General features: G+C 52.6%; 2 protein-coding genes across 5 annotated transcripts in view; one reads left to right on the forward strand and one right to left on the reverse strand.

Annotated features, from left to right (window-relative positions):
* Positions 1-252: 252 nt before the first annotated feature.
* Positions 253-6329, forward strand: TRAF4 (TNF receptor associated factor 4). 2 transcript variants are annotated; one of them, XM_043903204.1, is made up of 7 exons: positions 256-514; positions 3470-3521; positions 4081-4185; positions 4255-4416; positions 4504-4665; positions 4780-4935; positions 5189-6329. In XM_043903204.1, exons 1-7 carry the CDS (start codon positions 372-374, stop codon positions 5819-5821), a joined length of 1413 nt encoding a protein of 470 aa, XP_043759139.1. In that variant the 5' UTR covers positions 256-371; the 3' UTR covers positions 5822-6329. The 2 variants fall into 2 exon arrangements, with proteins under 2 accessions (XP_043759138.1, XP_043759139.1); XM_043903203.1 differs by having other exon boundaries at positions 253-514; positions 4255-4665.
* A 2595-nt stretch (positions 6330-8924) lies between these two features.
* The window catches only part of FAM222B (family with sequence similarity 222 member B), a 55920-nt gene continuing 38128 nt past the window's right edge, over positions 8925-26716 (reverse strand). For all 3 annotated transcript variants that reach the window (XM_043903217.1, XM_043903219.1, XM_043903218.1), the window contains exons 2-3: positions 19502-19623; positions 8925-12855 (exon numbers count right to left, since the gene is read on the reverse strand). In XM_043903217.1, coding sequence (XP_043759152.1) covers positions 11246-12855; positions 19502-19583 — 1692 coding nt within the window. In that variant the 5' untranslated portion in view covers positions 19584-19623 and the 3' untranslated portion in view covers positions 8925-11245. The remainder of the gene's footprint in view (positions 12856-19501; positions 19624-26716) is intronic.

The following is a 26716-nucleotide window of genomic DNA, read 5'->3' on the forward strand; positions in this document are numbered from 1 at the left end:
GCTGGTCCCCCGAGGCCCTCCGCCCCATCCAGCGTCCGAGCTCCTTCCGACCTCCCCAGCCCAGGAGAGAAGCGGGGCCTCGGTTTTTCTTCCCGAGGGGAAGGGGGAACCCCTGCTCCTCGGCGGTGGCGAGTCTGGCAGAGCGCCGACCCCGAAGCCGCCGGCCGGCAGGGTGGGTGGGGAGCGCGGCGGCGCGGGCGCTAGGACCGCGCGGGCGCGGCCCCGCCCCCTCTTCCGGCGGGCGGGCTCAGGGGCCGCGAGCGGGCCCCGGCCGCCAGTCGGCGCCGCCCGGAGCCGGGAGCGCGGCCGGAGCGAGGCACGGGCTGTGGGGCCTTCGCGCACCCGGCCCCGCTCGCCCGTGCCCGCCCGCCATGCCCGGCTTCGACTACAAGTTCCTGGAGAAGCCCAAGCGGCGGCTGCTCTGTCCGCTGTGCGGGAAGCCCATGCGCGAGCCCGTGCAGGTTTCTACCTGCGGCCACCGCTTCTGCGACACCTGCCTGCAGGAGTTCCTCAGGTGCGGCCCGGGACGGGGGGAGCGGGGACGGCCGGCCGGGGGGGGACGGGAGACGCTGCCCCGGGAGTGCCGGGGCCGGGAGCACGTCTGCTCTTTGTCTGTGCCGCGGCCCGGTGACCTCAGGGGTGCCCGCCGTGACGTCACGGGGCTGCGGTGACGTCACGCCCCTAGGGACGGCCATCCCCCCACGCTCGAATTCGTAGGGTCCCGCGTGCCACGCGCCAGGTGAGATGAATCCCGTGCCTTCCCGCGGGGTGGAGGTGGGAAAGGACGCCCTTCCTGACCTGCGACCGGCCCTTCCCCCTCACCTGAGAGCCAGAGCGGCCTCGGCCTTGAACTTTGAATCCTTCTGGGAAGAGGAGGACAAAACCCTCTGTCCCGCGCGGCGCCTTAAGCCTCCGGAGTTTTCACCCATCTAAGCCCTTCTCATCTTTCCGATGTTCCCAGAATGGCAGCTATTGTTCCCCCATTTCACAGATTCAAAGAAAGACTGCGACTTGCCCACGGGTCGCGCAACTACCTACAGGCGCACAACTATCTAACGGGGGGGGGGGGGGTGTCAGCGCGGGCGGTTTGTGCTCGAACGATAGGGGGAGGACTGTGACGCCCCGATCTTCAGTGAAGCAGGAGTCCGTTGCTGGGTGCCCCTCCCCGCCTCTGGGAGTCTTGGGTACCGCGGATGGTCTAGATCGTTAGGGAGGGGCCCGCACCCCGCCGTCTCCCGCCCCTGCTTATCCGTCCCTTGGCTCTTAGGGCCCTATCGAGTTCCGGGCGCCCTGAGCTGTCCTGAGTCTCCAGCCCGCGCTGGGAACTGCACTGTCCGGGGCGTGGGGAGGCCGGAAGAGGGAGCCCCGGATCTTGGGGTCGTCCGCCGAGAGCCCCGGGGAAGGTGGGCTAGCCGCTGCCGTGTGTCAGGAGGCTGTGTGTTGAGGGTTCGCGGGGCCCAGGCTGCGAGAGCACCTCCGGGGCTCGTGCCTGAAAGGTCCCCTGCCTCCGTCCTCCGCGGCCCCTAGCCCTGCGATCTTCGCAGGCCCCTTTGTTTTGCTGTGTTCCCCGCAGCCTGGACCGGTCCTGCCCTCACATATGCTCCTGCTCGAGCCTCGGTGCGGGCCCCCTCCTCCTCTTCCCTCCCCTCCTCCCTCCTCCCGTCCGTGTACACACGCTCTCCTACCGACACACAGCCCCATTGTCTTCTCCCGTGCCCTTCCCGGCCCTCTGGTTTCCAGATGAGGCCAGCTGAGCCTCCCCCCCTCTTCAGCTGACCCACCCTGCCTGCCTCGAGGGAGGATCGGGGGAGGGGGCTGTCAGGCTGGTTTCCCTCCCTTCTGCCCCTCTCGGCGGCTTCTACCCCTCCCCCTCCCGGAAATCCCCTCTTCCTCTCCCCCAGCCCCCTCCCCCATCCTGTCTTCTCCCCTGGGCCTGGGCCTCCACTGCACAGCCTGGAGCGCTTGGCCCGGCCTGCCCCCACCCCGCGGCTCACTCTGAGGCCCGGGGAGGGAAGGGCGCTGCCCCGCCCACCCTAACAGCTAGGGTGTCCGCCGTCCTGGGGGAACCTTTGTTCTGGCTGGGCCCCAAGCTGCCCAGGCTAATCTTCAGCCTGAAGCCTGGGGACTTGCCTCAGCCCCCCTCCCTGATCCAGAACCGCGAAGTCAGCACATTCCTGAAGCAGCCAAGCAGACCCCCCCTCCCCCAGGCCCACCCCTCGTCCCCTGCTCTTGCCAGGGCTATTACTCAGGTTGGTCCAGGAAGGCCGGTTGCCCCGTGGGCACGGGCACACCTCCTCAGTGCCTGGGCATGTATTCGTCTGGGTATTGGCAGCATGGCCAGTAGTAGTCGTGGGATCAGGGGGAGGAGATGGGTGCTAGAAATCCTTTGACCACGGGGAGCACGGCCTGCCTGCGGCCTGCCAAGTGCCATCCTGGACAGGGGTGCCGTGTGGCGTCTGCTTCCACCTTCGTCCTGGCCTGCCTCCCACCTACCTACCTGACTCAGAGTTGCCAGAAATGCCAGGCCTGAGGGCCTTCAGTCCTGCTGAGTGAGCCTTTGCCCTGCCTAGGCTGCGCCAGGCAGCAGTGACTGGTCCTGGCTGGGGTCAGCAAGGCCATGCTGGCAGGAGGAGGCATGCCGCAGGTTCCTGGAGTGCTGACGGCCTGGTGTGGGGTTGGTGAAGGACCCGAGGGCAGCGGGCAGGGTCAGCAGGCTTCGGATACCTGCTGTGCAGTGAGCAGAGTCTTGGCTGTGCTTGCCTGGCCAGTTTTTCCAGGACGAGCCTGTCTTCTGTGTACAAGGTGGTAGAAACCGAGCTGTGGAATCAGGCAGGCGTATCCGGTTCACCTGGGAGCCCCAGTTCTTTCATCTGCCAAATGGGGACACTGAGCCCCTTCTCAGGCCGGTGGTGAGAACGGGGTGGGAGTGTAAACACAGGACCTTGGAGCAGCCTCCTCTTTGCTTTAGAAGACACACCCACCTAGGAGGAGGGAGAGGTGGGGTAAGGTGGCCCCAAGCTGGCCTTTGCTCTGGGTTGTGGGCTGGGCACCCTCATGGGGACTGGGCAGCCCTGGCACTTAATCTCAGCCCATCTCACCCTCCTCTGTGAGCTTCCAGCCCAGCCAGTGAACACCAGCCTGGGGGACTGGGTGGCTGGGCAGCCTGTGCCTTTCCCAGTCCAGCTGCCGTCCTGGGGGGAGGGGTGCCAGCTGCCACCTGTTGGCCAAATGCTGCCTGAGGCAGCTGCCTCTGCCTCCGCTGGGCCCAGATCCTCCCTCCCCGGGACAGGAGCCGGGCTCTTCCGGGGGTCCTGGAGAAGTGGGTACCCTCAGGCCTCTACTTGCTCTCTCCGGCGAGGCTGCCTGGGAACCCATCTGGTGACACAGAGGCTGTTCTGGCTGACGGGGTGGGGCCCCAGGGTCTCCCCTTCAGCTCTGTGACCCTGTCCCCCCCGTCCCCCCACCACAGTGAAGGAGTCTTCAAGTGCCCGGAGGACCAGCTTCCTCTGGACTATGCCAAGGTGAGTTCACCGTGCCAGGTACAGGCTCTTGCCGCCCTTGGTGGAGGCTGGAGCTGCCGCTGCAGCCGTGGGCTCGGGGCCAATGTCAACCCAGTGCTGTGCGCCCCCACAAAGGTGGCCTGTTCCCTCCTACCAGGCCAGTTTGCAAATGAGGCCCGTGTTTGCCCTGGAGGGCGGGCACAATGCCCAGCCTGTGGGGGTGCACAGAGCTTCTCTGTGCCCACCAGAAGTGTTCCCCTCCCCTTTGGGTGGCTGGCCAGACCTGTGGCTGAGGGCCAGGACCCCTCTACCATGGGGAAGGAAGCGGATGGTGTGGGGGCTGCCAGGGGCTGGGCAGGCTGATTGGCTGTCACCCCCCTGCGTCAGCGAATTGGGGACCCCGGAATCTGGGGTTGGAGCAGATGCCACCTGCTGCCCTCTGGGCTCCGAGGGGAGTTTAGCGGGAGAGAGGATGTTCCTGGCTCTGAGGAAGCCTGCAAGCCTTTGGGGTGGGGGGTGAGGGCAGGAACTGGGGACTGTCGCAGGCACTGTCCCTGATCACTGCTCCGCGTGACCCCAGATCTACCCGGACCCAGAACTGGAGGTGCAGGTATTGGGCCTGTCCATCCGCTGCATCCATAGCGAGGAGGGCTGCCGCTGGAATGGCCCCCTTCGGCACCTGCAGGTGAGCCTCTGCCCCGGGGGGGCGGGACGCCCGCCCCCCAGGCAGGCACTAACTCAGCCCCTCCCCCAGGGCCACCTGAGTACCTGCAGCTTCAACGTGGTGCCCTGCCCCAACCGCTGCCCCGCCAAGCTGAGCCGCCGCGACCTGCCTGCGCACCTGCAGCACGACTGCCCCAAGCGGCGGCTCAAGTGCGAGTTCTGCGGCTGCGACTTCAGCGGGGAGGCCTTCGAGGTGGGTGGGGCCCCGGGGGTGGAGGGGCGCCCGGGTCCCAGGAGCCCCAAAGACTCAGCGCCGCCCCCCGCCCCCGCGCTTGCGCAGAGCCACGAGGGCGTGTGCCCGCAGGAGAGCGTGTACTGTGAGAACAAGTGTGGTGCCCGCATGATGCGGCGGCTGCTGGCCCAGCATGCCACCTCCGAGTGCCCCAAGCGCACCCAGCCTTGCACTTACTGCACCAAGGAGTTCGTCTTCGACACCATCCAGGTGAGGCCCTTCCTGAGCCCAGAGCTGGAGGGGCTCTCCAGCTGCTCCGGGGCTGCGGGGCCGGGAGCAGGGAGTCGGGCCGCTGACTGCTCCACTCTGCCTCTGCGGCCCTAGAGTCACCAGTACCAGTGCCCGAGGCTGCCTGTGCCGTGCCCCAACCAGTGTGGCGTGGGCACCGTGGCTCGGGAGGACCTGCCAGGCCACCTGAAGGACAGCTGTAGCACCGCCCTGGTGCTGTGCCCGTTCAAAGACTCCGGCTGCAAGCACAGGGTGAGATGCCTCTTTTCTTTCCGGTCAGCTCCCTTCTTGGTGCTTGAGACCGCAGACCTCGGGCCTGAGTGGTCCCTGCTGTGCTGGGCCCAGTCCTTCCTCTGCTGGCCGGCTCCAGCCTTATCCTAGTGCCCTGTCTTTCCCATTCAGGGCTCGGTGCCCACCACCCTGTATCCACTCCTCCCCTCTCCCCTGGACTTGCCCCTACTCATTCTCCTCTCTTTCCCCCATGGGCCTGGGGCTTTGCCGACAGTGCCCTAAGCTGGCGATGGCCCGGCACGTGGAGGAGAGCGTGAAGCCGCATCTGGCCATGATGTGTGCCCTGGTGAGCCGGCAGCGGCAAGAGCTGCAGGAGCTGCGGAGAGAGCTGGAGGAGCTGTCGGTGGGCAGTGATGGCGTGCTCATCTGGAAGATTGGCAGCTACGGGCGCCGGCTCCAGGAGGCCAAGGCCAAGCCCAACCTCGAGTGCTTCAGTCCCGCCTTCTACACGCACAAGTACGGCTACAAGCTGCAGGTGTCTGCGTTCCTCAACGGCAATGGCAGCGGTGAGGGCACCCACCTCTCGCTCTACATTCGCGTGCTGCCGGGTGCCTTTGACAATCTCCTCGAGTGGCCCTTCGCCCGCCGCGTGACCTTCTCATTACTGGATCAGAGTGACCCTGGGCTGGCTAAGCCACAGCATGTCACTGAGACTTTTCACCCTGACCCAAACTGGAAGAATTTCCAAAAACCAGGCACTTGGCGGGGCTCCCTGGATGAGAGTTCTCTGGGCTTTGGTTACCCCAAGTTCATCTCCCACCAGGATATCCGCAAGCGAAACTATGTGCGGGATGATGCGGTCTTCATCCGTGCCTCGGTTGAATTGCCCCGAAAGATCCTCAGCTGAGAGCAGGCCAAGCGGCAGGAGAAAGGGGGAGGGCAATGACCTCCATCGGGCACGGCTGAGCCTGGAGAGGGGGCCGGACCCCCTTACAGCTGCTGCTGCTGCTGCCGCCGAGGCTCTGGTACCCCGCTCCCCCTCCCTCCTTCCCCACCACCCTCAGGTGCCTCCTATTGGTGCTTCAGCCCTGACCTCTGGGAAGAGCAGGTCTTAGGGTCATCAAGGGCTTGGAAACCAGCGAGCCCCGGACCTGTCTCCTGGACAGGGCAGACACGCCTTGGTGCCGGCTACACTCTTCCCGGGACCGAGGTGCCTGCTGGTGCTATGTCCCAAGAGCCATAGGGGGGAGGGGGAGGTGGGAAACTGAGGGGGTAGTTAAAAGAATCTTGTCTTGAGATCTGATTTCTCTTATCCTTTCCCCAGCTGTGTCCCCTCTGGTTATTTATTTACTTAGTGCCAGGAGGGCACAGCGGGGAGCCCTGATTTTTAATAAATCCTGAATTGTATTTATTAACTTGGTTCCACCTGACTCATCTGGGTTGCTTAGGGTCCTGGAAGGCTGGGCCCAAAGGTGAAGTCAAGGGACCTCAGGGGAGGTTCTGACCCGTTCCAACGGCGCTCATGGATCGCCCTCTGGTGGAGGACAGAGGGACTGCAAGGGGCTTTGTGTGGACGAGTTGCCTGCTGCTGCCCTCTGGTGGTTCGATGAGGGAGGTGCAGGCTCAACACTGAGGGCTATAGTCCCTGATTCATACCCCACGAAACACCTGTCCTTTGGCAGGTGTTTCTTGGTCTGATAGTAGCTACCATTCATTGAGTACTTTTGATATGGCAGACACTGCTAAGCATTTTATGTGCATTATTTCACTTAAGTGCAATAGTTAATAAAAGAACCTTTGTGAACTGTGATGAGGACAGTGCCAGTTCCCACCTAGCACAAGATACAGTCGGTCCTTTGTGGGTTCCACATCCTTGAATTCAGTCAAGAAAGAGTGAACTGGAAACACTTGGGGGAAAAGTTACATAGAGCAAAACTTACTGGCCAGTCATGGGCAAATTTACATGGTGTTACATTGTATTAGATATTATAATCTATAATTACTTAAAGCATATCAGAAAATGTGTGGTTATATGCAAATACTATGCTATTTTCTATCAAGGACTTGAACATCTGTGGACTGTGGTATGAGTTGGGGAATTCTTAAACCAATTCCCTGTGGATAATGAGGGATGACTGTGAGTACCTGGTGAATGTTAGTCTAACTCCAAAGCCTTCGAGGTGTTCAAAGCACTTGGATTTCCCCATCCATACTTGCTTTTCATACAGGCCTTAAAAGAGGGTGCCTGTGATTATCCATATTTGAACTGATTTCAGTGATCTTCCAGCTATTTTGGGGCAGGGCCTGGATTTTTCTTCCCCTTATCGGTGGATTCTGTTTTAAGCTCCAGCAATCCCTAGAATAGCTTCCTTTAATTTTGGCAATAGATTTGGTTTTGGATCTTTGCTATGCTTGCTTTTTGGCAAGTTACTTAGCTACATGGCATCCTTACTCTCGCTGGTAAAATGAGAGTAATCCTGCTAGGTTTGTAAAGATTAACTCATCAGCATAAAGCGCCTTACTCTTGCCTGGCCCTAAGTGGCCTTAGGTTTACAGGAAGGTGGGCGAGGAGGCTCAGTCCCCCCATCTAAGAGGCCTGTGTATGGAAAATACTGTTCAGGCTCAGAGTATGGGAAGAAGTTTCAAAGGCTGTAGCTTGCCCTCTCTGCTTTCCCAGCCAGAGACTCAGGTGAAGAGCCCTTCTCAGAAGTGACAGCAAAGGTCTAAGCCTGAGACAGCAAGTCTGAGGAACTAACCAACCTAGCCTTCAAAAGGTCAAATTCACTCATGTAGGGAGAGACAAAGCCCTGGCTGCTTTGCTGAGAAACATGACTCTTTCATGAGCTAAACCATCTTGGTATAGTGAGGCCTGGAAGCTGGTAGAAGACCATGGGCTCTAGCAGAGGAAATGCCTTCACTTAAGCACAGACCTGGGTTTCCAGCGCCAACAGGTGGAACCTCTTCTGTAATAGCCTTTCAGCAGAAGCCAGATTCCCCCTCCCCAGACCAAGTCCTCCCTCTGCTGGCAGCACTGGGCCACTGCCCCACTGCAGGTGGTAAGTTCACACAGGGTGCCCCACACCATGCTGCTCACCCCGTCCTCTGCGGGTGGCCCTAACTGCTTATGGAACTCAAGCCAGGTTTTGCATCACAGTGAGGCTCAACTCTCAATATTCTTTTTAGCCTTCTTACTCTAGGCTGACTATAGGTCTCATCTAACAAGTGGAAGAGAGTTTTCTTTCACATGGATGGGAGGAGGAGTAAAGGCAAAAAGCACCTTCACGAAAGAACAGCCCACAGACAAGCGCATTCAGGGTGCTTTCAACTCCATCAGTTGTGAGAACCACCTATTAACCACCTGATTCCACCCTCACTGAGTTCCACAACCTGTGGGATCTTTCCTTCCCTCCGGCATATCTTAGCCCAGACCCAAACTCAGCAGAAAGGGGAGACCTAAAGAGCTGTTTTGGATTTTTTTTCCCCTGGAGACAAAAAAAAAAAATATCTCCAATCAGTACTCAACCTTTTAAGACTGAAATTGCCAAGAGGGCCACTGAGGGCCACTTTTCATGTTACAGATTATTACACCACTTATTATCCCTTGTCAGAGGTCCTCAGAAATGCCAAGATTTTCAAGGGGGAGGGAAGGGACATTCAGTCTAAAGTTGGCTTATTCACAAACCAGATTCCCATTTTTCAATGATTGATTGAAGTGAACACGGCAGTACACTGAACTGGGCCTCCAGTGAAAGGTGGCAAACATACTTAACCATCAAGTCCCACCAAGCCCCCTGCAGCCCTGCCTAGGGGGGAGGGCCAGTCAGCCAGGTGCCCCCTCCAGGGGCTGACTCAGCACACCTGTCCTGGGAAGATGGGTGGGGAGGGCTTCTGACTGGGAGAAATACTCTAGAGGGCCCTCTAAAAATGATAAATTATTTCTAATAAGTATTAAAAACCATTAAGAAAGATCATCTCAAACAAGCAGTAACGAATAGGACAAGATCAAAAGGTGAGTTCTTTTTTTTTTTTTACTGGTTTATAATAATCTTAAAAACCCCATCACACCCATAAACCACCACAGGTGAGAGGATGAGGGAGATGGAGAATGAATGCTACAGTATGTGGACGGCAGGAGACCCAGATTATTTTCTAGGGGTAGTGTGGAATGGAGGCGCGGGTGTGGATAGGAGGCCCTGGCATGGACCTTTATTGCTGGTTGGGGGTTGGCTGGCAAGGGGGAAGAGGGGCTCAGGGTGAACTAGGAAACATCTCCCACCAAAGGCGAGGGTAGTGGGGGGCAGGGGGGGTCACAGTACATTTTCCATGCAGACTAGGGGTGGGAGTGAGAGCTTCAGATGCACCCCTACACAGGAAGAGATGGGTTTGAGGTTTGATTTTTAAGCTCCCAAGTTGGTGTCTGGTCCAATTTCCTAAAATGGCAGCTCACCTTTTGGGGAGAGAGGCATTGGAAAAAAATTAGAGCAAAAGTATCTGGTTTGGAGATCAAGCAGGGGATAAGCTGAGACAGTGGTGTCCTTTCAGAGAATTTAACTCAAGAGAAGCGAGAACTGGAACGGGCCCCTGGGTGAGATGGTGGCCAACACACTGGGAGAAGGCATCGCACCAGAGGCTGCTGGTGCTCCTGGGGGCTCAGGAAAGGGAGGTACCAGTGTCTACAGACGGCAGCAAAGCAATGGGGACAATAAGTTAGGGCTCCATGTTGCTATCATTTGGCATAACACAATCAGGCATTCTTTTTCCTTGTTTTTTCTCTTTTTAAATATAAGGCAACTTGCCAACAAGTAATTTAAAAACTGGTCTTCAGTCACATTGCTTCAGATCACTAGAGAATTTCTGGCTAAAGAACAGTGGATAGTATAGTAAACAAAACCAAGAATCTTAAATAACATCAGCTCACATTCCCCAGAGACAAGAGGAAAGGGTAGGGCTTATTTGGTTTAAAGGAAAAAAAAAAAAAAACAACAGCCCAACTATGTGTCTTTAACAGAAGGGTGCAAAACATTACAACAAAACAATCTAAGTTACAGAAAAGTTTAAAATTTCTAGCCAACTGTTGCCGGGGGACAGACACTCGAGCATGGAGTGGGTGAGGGCGGATGAGGGCGGGCGAGGGGCAGGAGGGGCTGTTTCCAATAGGGGCCCATCTCCAGCTGTTAGAACCATGCTCATTTGGTAAAGGAGAATTCAAAGAGCTTAAGGCTTTGTGTTTTTCTTTCTTCATTAAACAGGGGCTGCGAAAGGTGACTAGACAGTGAATGCACCTGTGGGGCCGCTCACACACATTGCTACTCAAACCCACGCTACATTCATACAGAAACAGGACGCTTAAAACTTACAGTGTAGAGCAATATTCTTAGCCAGTGTAGAGAACCAAATGCAGTTTAACTTTTTTTTTTTTCAGTGTTTTTTAATTCCAAACTCCAATGTGATCATCCCACACCTACTACCTAATTCCTCAAGTAAGACTGGCTTTTTGTTTGTTCTGTTTGTGAGGGGGGAGTGGGGCGTGAGGGCAGCAGGTGACTCAGGAGAGAAACAGTGAGGAAGGTCTTGGATATGCCAGACGGTCCTGGCATTTCTCTACTGATGGAAAGGGAATTAGGAACCAAGGTATCAATACAAAGGCAGGTTCCGCACCCCCCTGCCATGTCTCAAGGCCACAGCCACATGCTTGCAGGATGCCCTTGAGGAGTGTGGCAAGGACAAGTGCAGTGGCTCTGGGTTCAATGCAGGTGTAAAACAAAGCCTTGAGGAATGGGGAAGGGCTGGGAGGAGATGCAGACCGGGTCAGTTTTGATTTGAGGTCTTTGAGTAAGTAAGAAATCGGCTCCCAGAGCACTTGGGAAGTCTGGCTTCTTAGTCCCAGCAAGAGACAGACAGACAGGAAGACGCCTAGCTCAGGCGGCTGGATGCTGACTACTACCTCGCCTACGGGACCCTTCCCTTAGCCCCTACCTCAGTCCTAAGGGCAACAGTGAGAGGTGCAGGTAAAGATGAAGAGGCTGGTGGGAAATGGTCGGGGCGGAGAGGGGGCAGGGACTGGACTGATAAGCAGGCAATGGAGAGTCAAGCCGGGAGTTGAGATTAGGTCCCAACATAAACCCAAAAGCTGCTGGGGCTGGTACAGGGCAAGATGAGGGCGAAGAGGACCCCCCCTCTGTCCTCAATTAGATCCCACTCAATTCCCTTAGACATCTAAGAATGATCACGTTGGAGCAGTGAAACTTTGAAACTATCCATTACTCAAAAGTAAGACTAAACCTAGGAGGGTGATGTATGACGTGGGATTTGTGGGGGGCACCAGGGCTCCCTATCTGTACCCTGGGTGCTGAATATGAAGACTTCGACTATCTGTGGGGTCAGGGGCTCGGTTGCCAGGGGCTCGGTGGGCCTTGCTCAGCATGGCCAGGCTCTGTTCTCGGAAGCAGGCCTGCTGGAAATCCCCACTTAGGTAATCCACCGTTTGTATCAAGCTGTTCTGGCTTGCCACCGGACCGCCCCCGGTCCCTGCCCGGAAGTGCGCCCCAGCAGCCACCGCCGCACAGTCGAGGGGTGCGCCCGCGGGCTGCCCAGCGTGGAACGGCCCGGCGAGGTCCTGAGACCCCGAGCTGTCGCTATTGGGAGTGGGCAGAATGTTGTTCCACAGGGGTTGGAAGTAGTGACCATTGGGGTAGGCCAGTGGGGCGGCCAGGCCGTTGACGGGTGGGGATGGGGTTGGCTTCTCCAGGGGTGGCTTCAGATGGAAAGACTGTGCCAGGCAGAGTTCCTGCGGGTAGGCAGGGGCCTTGCCCACCAAGCCAGGCCCTGCCAACTCGCGTCCTGCCGTATGCTTGCCTGTCAGGCCAGGGGCCGGCGTCCCACCGGCCTCACTGCACATCTGCTGCAGGTGGGCCAGCTGGTGCTGGTTCCAGGCGACTGGCTTGAGGTCGCTAGGGTAGCCAGCGGGGGCGCGCGCGAGGCCCGCGGGCAGGTTGACGGGGCCCGCAGCCGGCAGCGCGGCGCTGGCCGCGTGGGTGTGCTCCATGGGATTGACCACACATGAAGGCATTGGTGTGGGGACGCTGTGGGTCGACACCCGAGTGCTTGCATTGATGAGCAGGCTGCGGCTAATGGGGCTGGGGTTGGCGATCTGGCCCTCACACACTGAGGTAGTGCTGACGCCCGCCCGCGTCTGGCAAAACTGGTTGATCTGGTGCACGATGCTGCTCAGGTCCGGGGGCTGGCTGTGCTGCAGGGTGGCCGCCATGGAAAGGGGGATAGTTGAGGTAGACACGGTCACATTCGGGGGGGCATCTGAGTCTGGCATCTTCCGGCCTCCATGCAGCAAGGGAGTGGGGGGGTGCTGGAGACCCTGGTGAGACAGGGCCTGAGGGTGGACCAAGCCCTGGGTCTGGGCCATGGGCTGAGGGTGCCCCAGGCCCTGAGGCTGTTGGAGGCTCTGGGGGTGGGACAGCGCCTGGGGTGGCGGGATACCCTGAGGGTGCTGCAGCGTCTGGGGAGGGGCATGGGCCAGGGTCTGTGCGTGCTGCAGGGCCTGCTGGCGGGCCAGAGCCTGGGCTTGGGGGTGGGCTAAAGTGCTGGGTGCCACAGTGGCATAGGGCGCCACTGGGGGGTTCATGATGGCCTCGGGGAGCAACCGGGCTCGGGTGCCGTCAAAGTCCTTGAGTACGCTTTTGGCTGGCACTTTGACAATGGCCAGCAGGCCTGCCCTGGTGGCGGCCTGAGTCGGGTAGGGGCTGTAGCGCTGGGCCGATGTGTCCAGGCCGTTCACAGTACGACGAACGTGTTTCCGCTGGGGAACCTTCACACTGTTGGGGAAGATTTTTATAGTCAGTGGGTTGTTTGCGACCTTCTTAGCATACGCGTCCAATTCGGCTGGGGTGGGGTAGTGAGCAGTTCTCATTTTCTGTGTAGTGTCCCCTAGAGAGAGAGAAGGGGAAGGAGAGCAGAGAAGGAGAGGGAGCTCGTCAGTGCCAAGCCAACCAGCCCTCCTAGACTTCCCGCCTGCAGCCTGGGGGGCAGGGCGCACGGGGTGTCAGGCTGAGTCTCCAGTTCGGAGCCAGCCTCAGCCCCCCACAAAAACAAGCCCGGCTAACATGCAGTGGGCACGTCTCATGGGCCGGGGCTCGTGTTGAGTGCCAGGCTGTCTCCATGAATCCCTGCTACTGTGTTCGGAGGCAGGTACTATCACGATGGTCCCACTTCACAAATGAGGTCACTAAAGATCAGAAAAGCAGGGCAACTTTCCAAAGTCTCCCAACGTAGAGAGCCGGAACTGGGCCAATTCTCACGCGGAAGTCTATCCAAGTTCCTACCAGCCCCTGCTGGCCTGGGGTTTGGAGGTTCTGAGCAGGGCTGCTTGTCAGGGCCGCTCAGTCCCTGCCCGGTGACACCCTGGGGAACAGGGCCCCAGAAGGGCTCCCTCCGGTCTGCGGTGGCCAGTGAGGCGTCAGCTCTCCGGGCAGTGGCAGCTGGGGCACTGCCCGCGGGGTGAGCATCCTGGCACAGCAGACAGGATGCTTCTTTTTTCAGGGGCAGAGCAGCGAGCTGCCAACATCCCTCCCCCACCCCCATGTCACAAGTTCACTTTTGTTTACAGCTTACTCTCAGCCTGACTGGGTGAAGATCAAAAGGCTTTATTTATTTCCTCGTGGGGGGTGACAATAATGACAGGACTGCAGGGAGGGAACTGAGGAGAAAGGATTCAGAGCATCTTTAAGTTCTGAGAGCCAAAAATAGTCTGTATTCGGCCCCTGTCAGCTGTCACTTTCCGAAATGAAAGAGGAAAAACCTGCCCTCCTTTGGAGACTGCGGAAACACCGCTCAATGGGCCTCATTAATGCTAACAGTCTCTTTGTTCCCGTCTCCAGTCGCCTCCCATCAGGGGGCTCCAGCGGATGTCGTGCTTGCAGTCAAAAAGGAAAAGGTTCTGAGAACAAGAGCTCTTTACGCTTGCCAGGCTCCTGGCAAGGGGTCTCAGCTCCATTTTCCCTCTCTCCGAGGGAGGGTCTCTCCTGAGTATACACAGAAGGTGCTTAATAAAGGCTTGCTGAGTAAGTACACAGACTCCCCGAAGCAGAAAAAAAAAAACGAGGGGTGCTCTTGGCTGGGAGCCGGGGTTCAGCTAGCAGACTCCCTCCCTACTTCCTCCCGGTGCCGGAGGCCGCCAGGGCAGACCAAGCACTAAGCTGACCAAATGCCTGGCTGTGGCCTCAGCTGGCTTGGCCCAAAGGAGACCCCATTCAAAGTCACGTCGCTGGGCATCACGGAACAGAAGTCGTCTAGTGAGTGCTGGCAGGGAGGGGCACAGCTGCCCGCATTGGGTGGCACTGCTGGTTGGCTGGCAGCAACTGCTTAGAAACTGCTGCTCTCCTTAGAAGCAAGAAAAGAAAGCTCCAGTTCAGGAGGGGCAGAAAGATCCGGACTCACGCTCAGAGAGGCAGGACTCAGCAAAAAAGGGTACAGAAAGGAAAAGGTTCGTGTTTTCAAACGCTGGCACAGTGCCTTGAACTTGGTAGGCATTCTAACGTATTCAAGGCTCTACTTTATTTACTGAGTGCTAAATACCTGCTCCATCCGTAATCGCTGTGTTTGTAAGATGACTGATCTGCAGAAGGCCTTAGGAGGAGGAAGGTGACCGTGACAATTGAAGGTAGGAAGCAGAAGGAGGCAGGGAGGCCTGGAAGTCTCCCACCCACTAGGCAGCAATAGATGGCAAGCAGGGTCAAAGCCTGGAGAACAGAGTTCTGCTGCTGCTTGTAAGCCTCTGACCCTTAATGGGCTTCAGGCTCCATAAAGTGGGGGTCATTTTCTGACCTGTCTTACATTCTCTTGCACAGAGGACACCAAAAAAGTCTGCAATCACTGAAGAATGTCCCTAAACTCAAGGCACCAGAGCTCCATGAGAAGCTGCCCTGGTCAGCCACTGCGCTTTCATGTGCCTAATGAGAAGTGTGTGACACTCCTGGCTTGGTGCCTTCCTTACCCGGAGCGGACCTGCAGAGTAAGTACCTGGAAATATACTGTCTGGCTGAACAGCTGGGATTCAGCTGAATAGGAGGAGTCTGAAGCTGCTGCGTTTCCATTCAGACAGGAAGTGAAGGTCTGCCCCTCCATGTACGAAGAGTCTTGCTCCATGTTAACAAGCTTCTCTCCCTGAAGGCCAACTGAGAGAGGCTGGGACAGCGGCTTGCTGAATAACAGAGCTCCTTTGCTCCAAGTCAATACCAACTCTCAAGCTAGTTTTCCCCAGCAGAGGCACAACGTGTGCTGGCCTCAATCAGAAGCACAGGACGGGACACTACACCGACTAGTTCCCTCTGTCCTGGCTCCACTGATGTTGATAATGGTGATGAGGTGAGGGCAGGGAGGCTGAACACAGGCTACAGCACGTTAAGGAAGACTCTCAAGGATGACAGATGAGCATACTAGACAAGAAAGAGGTCACATTCTGGGGCTCTGACACCACCCACTTCACATACCAGACTTCAGCCCAACCCTTCCGAGTTTTCCTCAGTATCATCTCCGTCCCCACACAGGCACCCTGGAGCCTCTCTTTCTTCTGCATCATTTCCTCTAAGTGCACAGCTGACAGACACTACAGCTTTGCAAGCAACTTCTTTAACTATCTGGTACCAACGGTGTCGTTAATCGAGACATAAAGCAGTGGAGAACAGAGACTCTATGGTTAGAAAAAAAGAGACTGGATTCAAGCACTGGCTTTATTATCTGACGACTCAGAGTGTCGCTCAGTCATTCCTCATTTATAAACAGCAATGATACCTGCTGTCCTACCTCACAGAATTACTAAGATCAAGAGATCCGATGAACAGGAAATGCTCTGTGAACAGGACCTGTAACTGTCAATGGTAATCATTCAAGGATAGCAGGTTTCGCTGAGTCTACCCACAGATGGGACAAAGTAACCTCACCGGGACCTCCCCGTTTATCTTTCTGTTTTGAAGATCAGAAGACATTAGTGGCTTATGTAGCAGGAACCTCTAACCTGTGGAGACACACAGGTGTGTCTCTGTGCATCAAATACAGGCTTTGGAGTCTGACCCAAGAGTGAATTCTAGCCTCGTCACTGATTAGTAATGTGACACTGACAAGTGACAAACACTCTCATGCTTAAAAGAAAGATAAGTGAGTCTCCCATATGGAATTATTGAAGAGTGAATGGGAATGTGCATAAAAATAGGCAAGAGAGTGCCTGGCATATGGTAAGCACTCAACAAATGTTAGCTAATATTTCTGATGTTTCTCTTAGTTTATCCAGTCATCGGGCCAATTTGCCATTTCCAGATCTTTCCACTAGGGGGCAGATAAGCATACGAGAGTACAGTAAAAGATTAATTTTGATTATTTGTCCTAGGTCCCAAGACTCTACAGTGAAAGAGGTCACAGTCGCTGTCTGAAAGACAATCTGAAGACCAGGGACCTTTGGTCATTTCAACCACTCTACCCAGAAATCTTTATCAAGCCACCCTATCTATACACCTGACTGTAAACTGGAGAAACAGGAGCAGAGGCTTGGGGTTAATGAAGGAAAAAAATGTTCAAAAGCAACAGTTTGTGGGGAACTGGGAGAAGATGGCTTAGAGGAAAACAAATTTTTCAAGTACAAAGCTCCATTTCAAGTACAAAGCTCCAAAATGGCAGAGATCTCCCGAACTACGTGACATAGAATAACAATCCAGGAAAGTTCTGGGAGGGCAGCCACTGACCACAATTGTGGTCTTCTAGCCTGTGCAGGACCCACCCAAAGGCAAGATGTCCCTTAATCCAGCCTGCACTAAGGCAAGTCATACTATGGTGGGAAAATACATCACACCCTCCTATACATGTAGAAGAGGATGGGGAGAAGAGAAAACACTGAGGTCTGAAGGGACTGATATTATGATTCTGTACATACGGCAGCTCAAGCCAGCGGACGACTGATCAGCCGGGTGACTGACAGTGCTGGGCCAAGAAGCCACATATCCCCTCTCCTGAGCCCTGACCCATCTCCCCTGCCTTAAGCTGACTATTCCAATATAAAATATACTAAGCTATTAAGGCTGATGCTGGGAAAGATTGAGGGCAGAAGACGAGGGCATCAGAGGATAAGATGGCTGGATGGCATCACCAATATAATGAACATAACTTGGGCAAACTCTCAAGAGATGGTGAGGGACAGGGAGGCCTGGCATGCTGCAGTCTATAGGGTCGGAAAGAGTCGAACACGACTGGATGACTGAACAACAACAAAGCTATAAATATCTGTACCCCATGGAGTTTCCTAGGTAGCACTAGTGGTAAAGAACCTGCCTGCCAATGCAGGACACATAAGAGACATGAGTTTGATCCCTGGGTTGGGAAGATCCCCTGGAGGAGGGCATGGCAACCCACTTCAGTATTCTTGCCTGGAGAATCACCATGGACAGAGGAATCTGGCGGGCTACAGTCCATGGGGTCACAAAAAGACATGATTGAAGCAACTCAGCATGCACACACTCCATGCCCACCTCACCAGATACTGAGTTCTGTGTTCTGAGCAACTTTTAAGACCCTCCTTAGGATGGGAGCAGGGAAAGGCTGAATAGCAGCCACAGATCCTGACAGCTGGTAGACTTGGGCTCTCGGCAGCGCCTTAGCTTCTGGTTTGTGAAGCAGACAGTTTATACTCTGTCCCACCTTAATGGTAAATGCTTAATGCTAAGAACTGTAAATCACAGAAGAGGATTGTTTTTTGTTTCTCCTAATACATCTTGGGAGAGCAAAGAAGCAAGCAAGTGAGCTTAAAAGCACCACTGGGTTTTCTTCTCTGCAAACGTTTAGGTGTAGTTAAGGAGAGTCACAAGAGAGTTGAAGCGATTCAAATACATTGTCCCCCAAATGAATAGGTAAGCCTGAAACCAGAGAAAAAGGACACCTCAATTCTTGAATACAGATTTGGGACAGAGCTTTCTGCAGAGGTGACTTGGGGGCTGCTCTGTGGAGAAGGGAGTGAAGATCCAACGTCAGCAGCTAAGATAAAGCTGCCAATTTGCCTTTCCTCCTAGATGGTTCAGCCCTTGATGGTAAATCTCTGGGCGAAGCTGTCAGAGTGTGTTAAGGACCTAGAAGAAAGACAGTGAGCTGCTCTCTGCCATCTTACTACATCCTTCTGAGTACACCCCCCCAGCTCTGTGCCTGGAAGCCTGCACCCAGCCACAGCATGTGAGCATGTGGCTCTGGGCGGCCAGAGAGCCCAGACAATGCCCGCATCTGACCAGCACGCATGGGAGAGAGACAGCCTGGGCAGGAGCTGGGACAGCGAGCTTGCCGACTGCGTCAGGCAGCTGCAGAAGGAAGACTGACACTCTCAGCTCTGTTGTTACAGGAGCTGCATTCACGGGCCAAATTCTAGATCTGGCCAGGCTCTGAGTCTTACTCTCCCTCAAAGAAAGTAAGTCAAGAGGCCAGACCGTTTTTAACTTCTGCAGATAATCTCATGGAGCAGGAAGCAGCAGACGACAGCCTGAAAGCCAGCGCCAGGCTGCTGCGCTTCCGCAGAGGGCTGTGCCGGAGCACAGCCGCACCCGTCTGTTCACACGCTGCCACGTCTGCCGGTGCCCCGAGAGCGCAGAGGTGAGAACGCGCAAGAGACCACGTGGTGTGGTCCATTCGACCCCTGTCAGGAAAAGCTTGCCAACCTCGGCCATAAAGGAGTCAGGTAACCTGCTGAGGCTCTTTTTCTGTGAAAGGGTAAGCTGAGATGCTTCGCTGCTCTTCCCTTTTTGCTCTGAAAGGAAACTCTATTCCAAATTTAGGGCCATCTTTACACTCGAAGACGCCGTGTATGGTGATAAGCCAGGAATAGAATCTTCCTTGCACATTCACGTAGTACAGGGATAGAAGGTAGGAATCTGGGAAAACACAAAGTCTGAAGCCCCAGTGCCAGCCAATGTAATACAGGAAGCTAGCAGTTCTCCAAAATCCCGTCTTGGGGGAAGAATATTAACAGGAACACGCCCAGAGAGGCTGAGAAAGCTAGATAGTTCCATGTCCCTTCTGGAGGCGAGAGTTTGTTTGCTGTGAGCTGCGGGCACTGGCTCAGAATGTAGACAGCAAGGCCAAGGGGGAACAGTCTGTCTCCGTGGCAGAGGGCACTCAGAGAGCTCCAAACAACACAACAGTGTAAACAGTTTGTTTCAGGGATACAGTAAGTAATCTGGACTGTGCATTTTCATTCCATTCCTCCCAGGGTTCAAACTGAAACACTTCTTTGAAGGGTGATATATACATATATGATATATGTAACACTGGGCTGTAAAACACCATATAGCCCTACTGCTCAACAGACATCTATCAGCAACAATTAAAATTAAGATGACACACACTGGGGAATCTAGTATTTAAGAGGCCTCTGATCAGAGAAGCGTCTCGCATTGCCGACAAGTTCTGCAGCTGCTTTCTTGCTGTCTGTGCTGAAGAATATCTTGGAGGTAGCAAAGTCAGGGTACCCCAAAGTTGTCTCTGGGAGAACCCGAATGGAGGGGAAAAATAAAGGACCGCATGCTTCCCTGGGATCCAGATTACTTACATTTCTGAAGTCCAGTGTTCATCTGCGTGTGAGAAAGAAGCTGAAAGGACAGGTCACCTGGCCCTGGTAGACAGGCTAGCATGGCAGACCGGCATCAACACAACATGAGGCAGTCACTCACACTGCAATGACAAAAAAAAACAAGGTCATGGAACACAAAGCAACTCACTCAAGGAAGATACCAGGGACATCGGATATCAGCAGCAGAGGCCCAAGTTTAGATAGATAAGCAATTTAATTAGCAGCATGTAGGACGAAAATTTATCTATGTCTTTATCTGTAGAAACAATTTGCTCTCTACTATTGCTATGGCTCAAATATTTCAGTCAGCGCAGATGCCTGGGTGGGGAAAATAAAAACTAGAAAATACCGATCCACACAAACGACTGAAGGTCTTTATGTTCACAAGCTACGGATGCACTCGCTTGGCGCCTGCATTTCCCATAGGCTGCCTCTCCTTATGGCTTTTGGGTAAGCCCACGTGGCAGCCACATAAATGGTATGCTGGCTCTCCTCCATGCCCCAGCCAAGGCAGGCAAAGAAAGGCTAGCGCACAGTCCAACTGAGGTGAAGGAAAAGACGATTTCTCCCTAAAAACAGAACAGCATTCCTGAAAACAGCTCATCCTCATGGGGCCTGGCTCTGTCTATTCACAGCTCTGGCGGGGGGCCGCGGCAGCCAGACACTTCCCGAGACAGTACAGTATATGAGATGCAAAGACACCCAAAGTCCAACTAGGGTCCTAGTAATCTGAGTTTACTTTTTTTTTTTTGGCCATACCTCTCAGCTTGCAGGATCTTAAGTTTGCCAACCAGGGACTGAATTTGGGCCCTCAGCAGTGAAAGGGCAGAGTCCTGACCACTGGACCACCAGGGAATTCGCCTGAACTTACTTTTAAAAAGGAGGAGGAGTAAGAGCATCCTAGGAGACAAGACTGACTACTATTAAAGCAAATTCTGTCTGCAAGTTTCTGGGGATTCACCTTCCTATGGCCTTTCACACAAATAGATCTCCAGACCCACCCCTCCCCGCCAAAAAAGGGAAAAAAAAAAAACCTGCTTTGCTCCCAGGGTAAATCAAGGAAGTGGTAGGCTGCCAGCAGCCCTCTTTGGGCAGGTGATTCTGATGTTTTAACAAGATGGCATGGTTTTATCAGGGAAGTCTTCCAACAAGACACACACAGCCCAAGCAAACACTGATGTAGCTTTCTGGAGGGAAGGAAGCTTTGTCAACAATTCAAGCTCCCCACGTACCAAGAACCACGCTTCTCTCCCATCCAAGTACTAACCAGGCCTGACTCTGCTTAACTTCAAGATCAGGCGCGTTCAGGGTGGTTCAGGGTGGTATAGTCGTGGAGTACGTGTTTCCCAAACAATTGTAATATACTAAATCATACTGAATTCCTTTCCCACACTGCAAACCCCAGAAATCAGGGTGGCTTGGTATTAAGGCTTTCAGATCACAACAAAAGAGGACCGGTGTGGGCTGGGGGGTGGGGAGGGGTGAAGGGGAAGCTCAAATGTTAAACAAAGACCACAAAACCTCTTTCTTTCCCTTAAAGGGTCCTCTCAGGTATGTGAAAACTACCTTGTCATGATGAGTATCAGAGAGCTCCAGCTTGCAAGGCCAGGTAGCTGAAAAGATACCTTGTGAAAGAGGCTGCTCAGACTGTGTCTAAGATAGCAACTGCAGAAAGAACTGAAGAGTGAAAGCCTCAATGAGAACAGAGCTGCCCTGGAGTTCGGGCACAGATTCGGTCTTTTCAGGTCTCTGGTGGGTGGGATGACAGAATGAACAGTGTGTCAACTGCAGTGCCTTGAGAAATAAAAAGTCTTCTGTTAGGGTCAAACGACTGAGGTACTGCTTATAACCCTTCCCTTGTGAACGCTGATCTCTGTTTAATAACCTCTCCCCTATGGTTCTAATACAGCTGAGGGCAAACTCCGAGGAAAGGAAGAAAATTAACAAATACTGGAGCCTAGGATCGTGCAAAGGGCTGTATGAGGGGCTTTAGTGGTGTTTTCTTTCTGAGGTCTCCCAACCATTCTTGGAGGTTGGCAATAATTTCACTTGTCTCATAATCTCTAGCCTGGATTACGACAACAGCCTTCCAAATGACCTCTCTGTTCCACCCCTGTTCCTATCACCCAATCTGTTCTCCACACGGCAATCAGAGTAATTTATTTTTTTAATTGGAAACTATATCAGCTCAAAAATCTCCAACAACTTCCCTTCTCACTTAGAATAAAATACAAAATCCTAACGTGGCCCACAAGGCCTTCTCTGATCTGTTACTATTATGTATCTGACCTCATCTTCTAACCTCCCCTGACCCTTTTGCCAACTCTACTTCCAGCCACAGTGGTCTCCTTGGAGCTCTTCCAACGAGCCAAGCACACTCCCACATCCAGGCCTTGAACTTCACCTGGAAAGCCAAGAGACTGATGAGGGAGGTACAAAAAACACATTCATTCAGCTGTTTTGCAGATACACTCTCTCTCTGTACTTTTTAGAAGGAACCAATCTACGAATGATCACTGTAATCTCTGATACACCTAGCAAATCCTGATGCCTGCAACCACGAGACAAGTGGGGGTTGTGGATACTAAAGAGCTGACCATAACATACTGCCCTTCAAGCCACAACTCTGGATTTCAACAGGAAGAACAGGAGAGAATTAAGCCAGCTGAACTGTGGCAAAAGGCATTAGTGATTTACTGACAGCAAACAAAGGAACAAAAATAAGAGGTGAATTCTGCAAAGACTCCACAAGTCAGTTTTTAGTCTGAGCAGGAAGCAGTCCCAGAGTTTGGGACCTTTGATGATTATGTTTCCAACCAGAACCACCCAGCAAGTCTAGCTCCTGAGCCCTTACCGGCATTATCTGGGCTGCCAAGAGCACAGCCCCTCGTCTGTGCACACTTCCTTTCAGAGCTCAGGGACCTGCCATCCTTTCCAAAAGACTGCCTCTTAAACTAAGGAAATCTTCAAGCCCCCTGAGCAGTTTTACTGAAGTCAGGAATCAATTTCTGCCAGGGCAGGGAAGACAAACGTGGCAAGGTCACGAAGGTTGGGAGGAAATAGGAAGGAAGCAACTTGCTTCCACAAGCCATTCTAGAAAGCAGGGATGCATTGTACAAAGCACTTCTCTGGAGGCTTGGCAGCTGAGTACAAGCCTTTTATTTAAAAACTTCAAACCACCCACACATTTTGATTACCATCTGGCTTTTTAAAGAATGTATGTTCCAATATAAGTTACAGCTGATAACTTCCACAAGCACAATTAGACCCAGAAATTAACATTACCTCTACCTTCTCTGAAAGGGCCTCAAAATTCAAATCCTGACTTCTGAACAGCATCAAGTAGCAACCTGGTGCTCAGGCCAAATGAGCTGCAGACATCACAGAGAAAGAAAAAAGATCTCCTTGGCAGAGCCTCTCTGCGCGCTCTCAGCCAGCTCTCCTACCACCAGCTGGCCTGCTCCCTAAGCAGGGGGATGGCAGTGTCACAGTGAGCACAGAACTACGGTGTTCAGACCCTCCTGGGGCATTTGCACAAGTGCTGCCTTTTCCCAGACTACCTCTAATTAAGGAACAAAACTCTGACCCCACTGGGAAAATTCAAAAGGACTTTAACACGTGCCCCCCACACCTCCCCCGCCTCACCGAGGTTAACAGAGGTTTTATTAGAGTTGTGAGGTCACACTCTCTGCTTTCCTGGGTAGCATCTGATAAAGGGCCATCTCTGCTTTAGGACAGGTTTGTGCCGGTAGGAAAACCTCAGCTGTTTGTACTGTTTGTCCCTGTTTATGCTTAACGACCACTGAAGGGTAGAAGACAAGGAAAAGAAAGACTCCTCTTCATGTTTGTTTGTTTTTTTTCCTTTTTTTTTTTTAGTAGAAAAAGGAGGGGAGAAAATGCTAGTAAAGGGTTTTTTACTTGGGAGTCGGGGGTGAAGTGATGGGAGAGTCCCAGCAGAGTCTCCCACCCACAGCCTTGTGCCTTCCAGTACCCTTATTTCCAAGACTCTCTCCTGCTTTCCTTCTCTTTCTCTGCCTTCAACCCCACTTTCAAAAAGAATTACCACCTCCCCAAAAGTAAAGGTTGACAAACCCAATTTCTGATTCATGCTGTGGTTCAAAATTTTAAATCTGCTATTTATGGCTTTTAATTAAAAAATGAAATTGAGAGCAATGCCATCTCTGAAATCCCATGTAAAAAAAGAAAATGTTATGCCCCCTTGTTACCAGACTCCACTTTATAAAATACACCCAACAGTGAAAATCCTCAGTCCATGCATCTTGAGAGTTATGATTAACCCTGAGAAACTGCATTCATTCAAAGAGTCATCACGATCTCTTACTACTAAGTTTTCTCATCCATGAGGTAAAGGCTCGTCTAAAAAGACTACCTTTCAGGAGCGGGGGCAGAATTCTCATCCTACTGCCCCCCATTCCTTTACTCCTGGGGCCCAAGAAATTAGGTTAAAAACCAAAGGGAATACTGCTCTGGGGAAAATAAACAGGGACAAAGAAGGTAAAATATTACATGTTCATCAAACCAGACTCTGCAGAACCAGTCATCTTTAAGGTCTGTGTCACTGAAATCATCTATTCAAACAGATAATTCTGTCAGTCCAGGTAACTGGCAACTTCCACCTACCTTGTACTTTTCACTACTAACCCAATCTCAATAACATTCAGTCACTGCTCAAAGGCATCTTTCTTCTCTATCTTGAACACAATAGGGGACTTATCACTAGCAACTGAGACCTCACAACTCTAAGCTGGGAGAAAGAAAGGGCGAGAAAGATGGACGTTCACTCTGGACTAACTTTGTTGAAAGCCCAGAAGTACCCCTGCTGCAAACCACCTCCACAAAGCTGAACACATGAGGCTCAAGGGGTTTGGGAACATTATTTCTAACTTCGCTTTAAGACCCATCACAAAAGGTTCTGCTCCTCTCCTATTCCCCCCACCCCACCCCACCCCACCCCCGCGTCACTAAAGGCGCTTCCTCTGCCAGCACTTTCTTTAGCATGAACTTTCTTTCCTGGATCCTCTCATTATTTATTTCAACTAAGGACCAAAGTGCTTGCTTTCTCCTGAATTTGTTATTCAGGACCCAGGAAAGTATTTGCCCTGGACATTCTAACCTTTCAACTCGAGCTTCTGAAGACTATCTTTTATTTATCCTTCCCCGTTACAGGGTCAGGACCAAGATTATTCATGTAACAGATGTTTAATAAATACTGCTGGCTCACATTCCGAAAGAATAGCATATACTTTAACCCCAGGGTCTGGAATTTATCTGAATTCAGGTCCTTGAAACACATGAATAACACGAGTGCCAAAAAGCGTCTGTGCCGGTGTGTGCACAGGTGCCTTTACTCTGGGAATGAGAGCAGAAGAGACAAAAACTGCCTAGGTGCTCGGAAAAAACGGCCCAGGTACCACCACTGCACTGTACTGACAAGTATCCTCTGGCTTCGGTACATTCTACCACTAGGTAGGAATCAGTGTTCCTAAAAATGTGAACTGAAGGTTACAAGCTGCTAAATCGGAATCTGCAGTTTCTCATTATTGCATGTAATAGCCTTCAGTTTCCTAACAGCGCTGTATCACTGTAACTTAAGCTGAACCATTTCAGAGAGACTGACAACCTTTGTACTTAACCACCTTCATAATCACAAGCAGAGCTGTCGGGCTGGTAGGGTTTTACTCCTAGGTACCTGGGACTGTGCACAGGAAGACAAAGAAATTAGTAAGAAATCAGAAGAAACCGCTTCCTTGAGATAATACACAAATATTGGATTTTTTCCTTTTACAATTTCCTGTAGAAACCTGTATCAAATCACAAAGCTTTTGATTATTACTCAGATGAAATATAATTAAGCAAATAACCTATAATTAAGTGGCAATTTTTAATCTTCAAAGCCCTGCATCCCACATGAGTTCATGAAAAGCTGCCAGAGAAGCACAGCTCTCACACTCAGGGAAACTGAGGCAACTGAGTTAAAAAAGGAAATCTGTAGGAAAGATATCAAAGTTGGGTGTGATTTTAAGGCTCAGAGTGTCTAAAAAGTCCTGTAATAGGCACTGACTGAGCTCAAAACAAGTCATACCATAGACAGGCATTTATTCTTGATAAAAATGAAAAAAGGCAGGTCCTCAGTATAGCTTCTGTAATCTTATAGATCAAAGCCACAACATGGAAAAAGAATTTTAAGAATTTAGCAGGCTGTTTAAAAACCTTGGCAAGCATGTGTTCAAAGAGCAGCTAAACAAGCTGCTTACGCAGGCCCTTCCTCCTCCCTCAACTGCACGCAGGCCGCGTTCTCCAGGGACTCTCTGGCCCGAGAAGGCCTCTACCTCAGTCTAGACTCTGGCTTTCAAGTTTGAAGGGTGACAGAAATTTAAGAGACTTAAGGTCATTTAGAAAGCCTGCCACATTAAAAAAAAAAAAAATTATTTTACTGAAATATAGTTGATTTAAAAGTTGTGTTAATTTCTGCTATACACCAAAGTGATTCAGTTCTACATATATATATATACACACACAGATTCTTTTTCATACTCTTCATTAGGACCTTGCTGTGTATCCATTCTATATATAATAATAGTTAGCATCTGCTAATCCCAAACTCCCAATCCATCTCGCCCCCGCGCCCCCTGCCTTGGCAACTGTAAGTCTGTTCTCCATGTCTGTAAGTTTGATTCTGTTTCATAAATAAGTTCATTTGTGTCATAGTTTAGATTCCACATATAAATGACAGCATATGGTATTTGTCTTTCTTTTCTTTTTTGGCTGCGCCACACGGCTTGTGGGACACCCTCAGTTCTCTGGTCAGGGATCAAACCCAGGCCACGGCAGTGAAAGTCCAGAATCCTAACCACCAGGTCACCAGGAACTCCCCTTGTCTTTCTCTTTCTGACTTATTTCACTTAGTTTGATAATCTCTAGGTCCATCTATGTTGCTGCAAATGGTATTATTTCATTCTTTTTTGTAAGGCTGCTCCATTTTGAGTACATAACTACAAGGTATGATTCTAAGACAAGTCTCAATGAGACTGTTTGGGTCTGTGTGTGTTTCTTCACCCCGCTGCCCAGGTGTCTCCCTTTTCTGGGTCTAAACTGCATCACCAAAAGCTCACTGCTGGGTTTAGAAATTTTGAGAGAAAGTTATAAACCCGTATTTTTGCTATGTACTGAGTA

Source organism: Cervus elaphus, chromosome 5 (genome assembly GCF_910594005.1).
Source record: "Cervus elaphus chromosome 5, mCerEla1.1, whole genome shotgun sequence".
Taxonomy (NCBI): domain Eukaryota; kingdom Metazoa; phylum Chordata; class Mammalia; order Artiodactyla; family Cervidae; genus Cervus; species Cervus elaphus.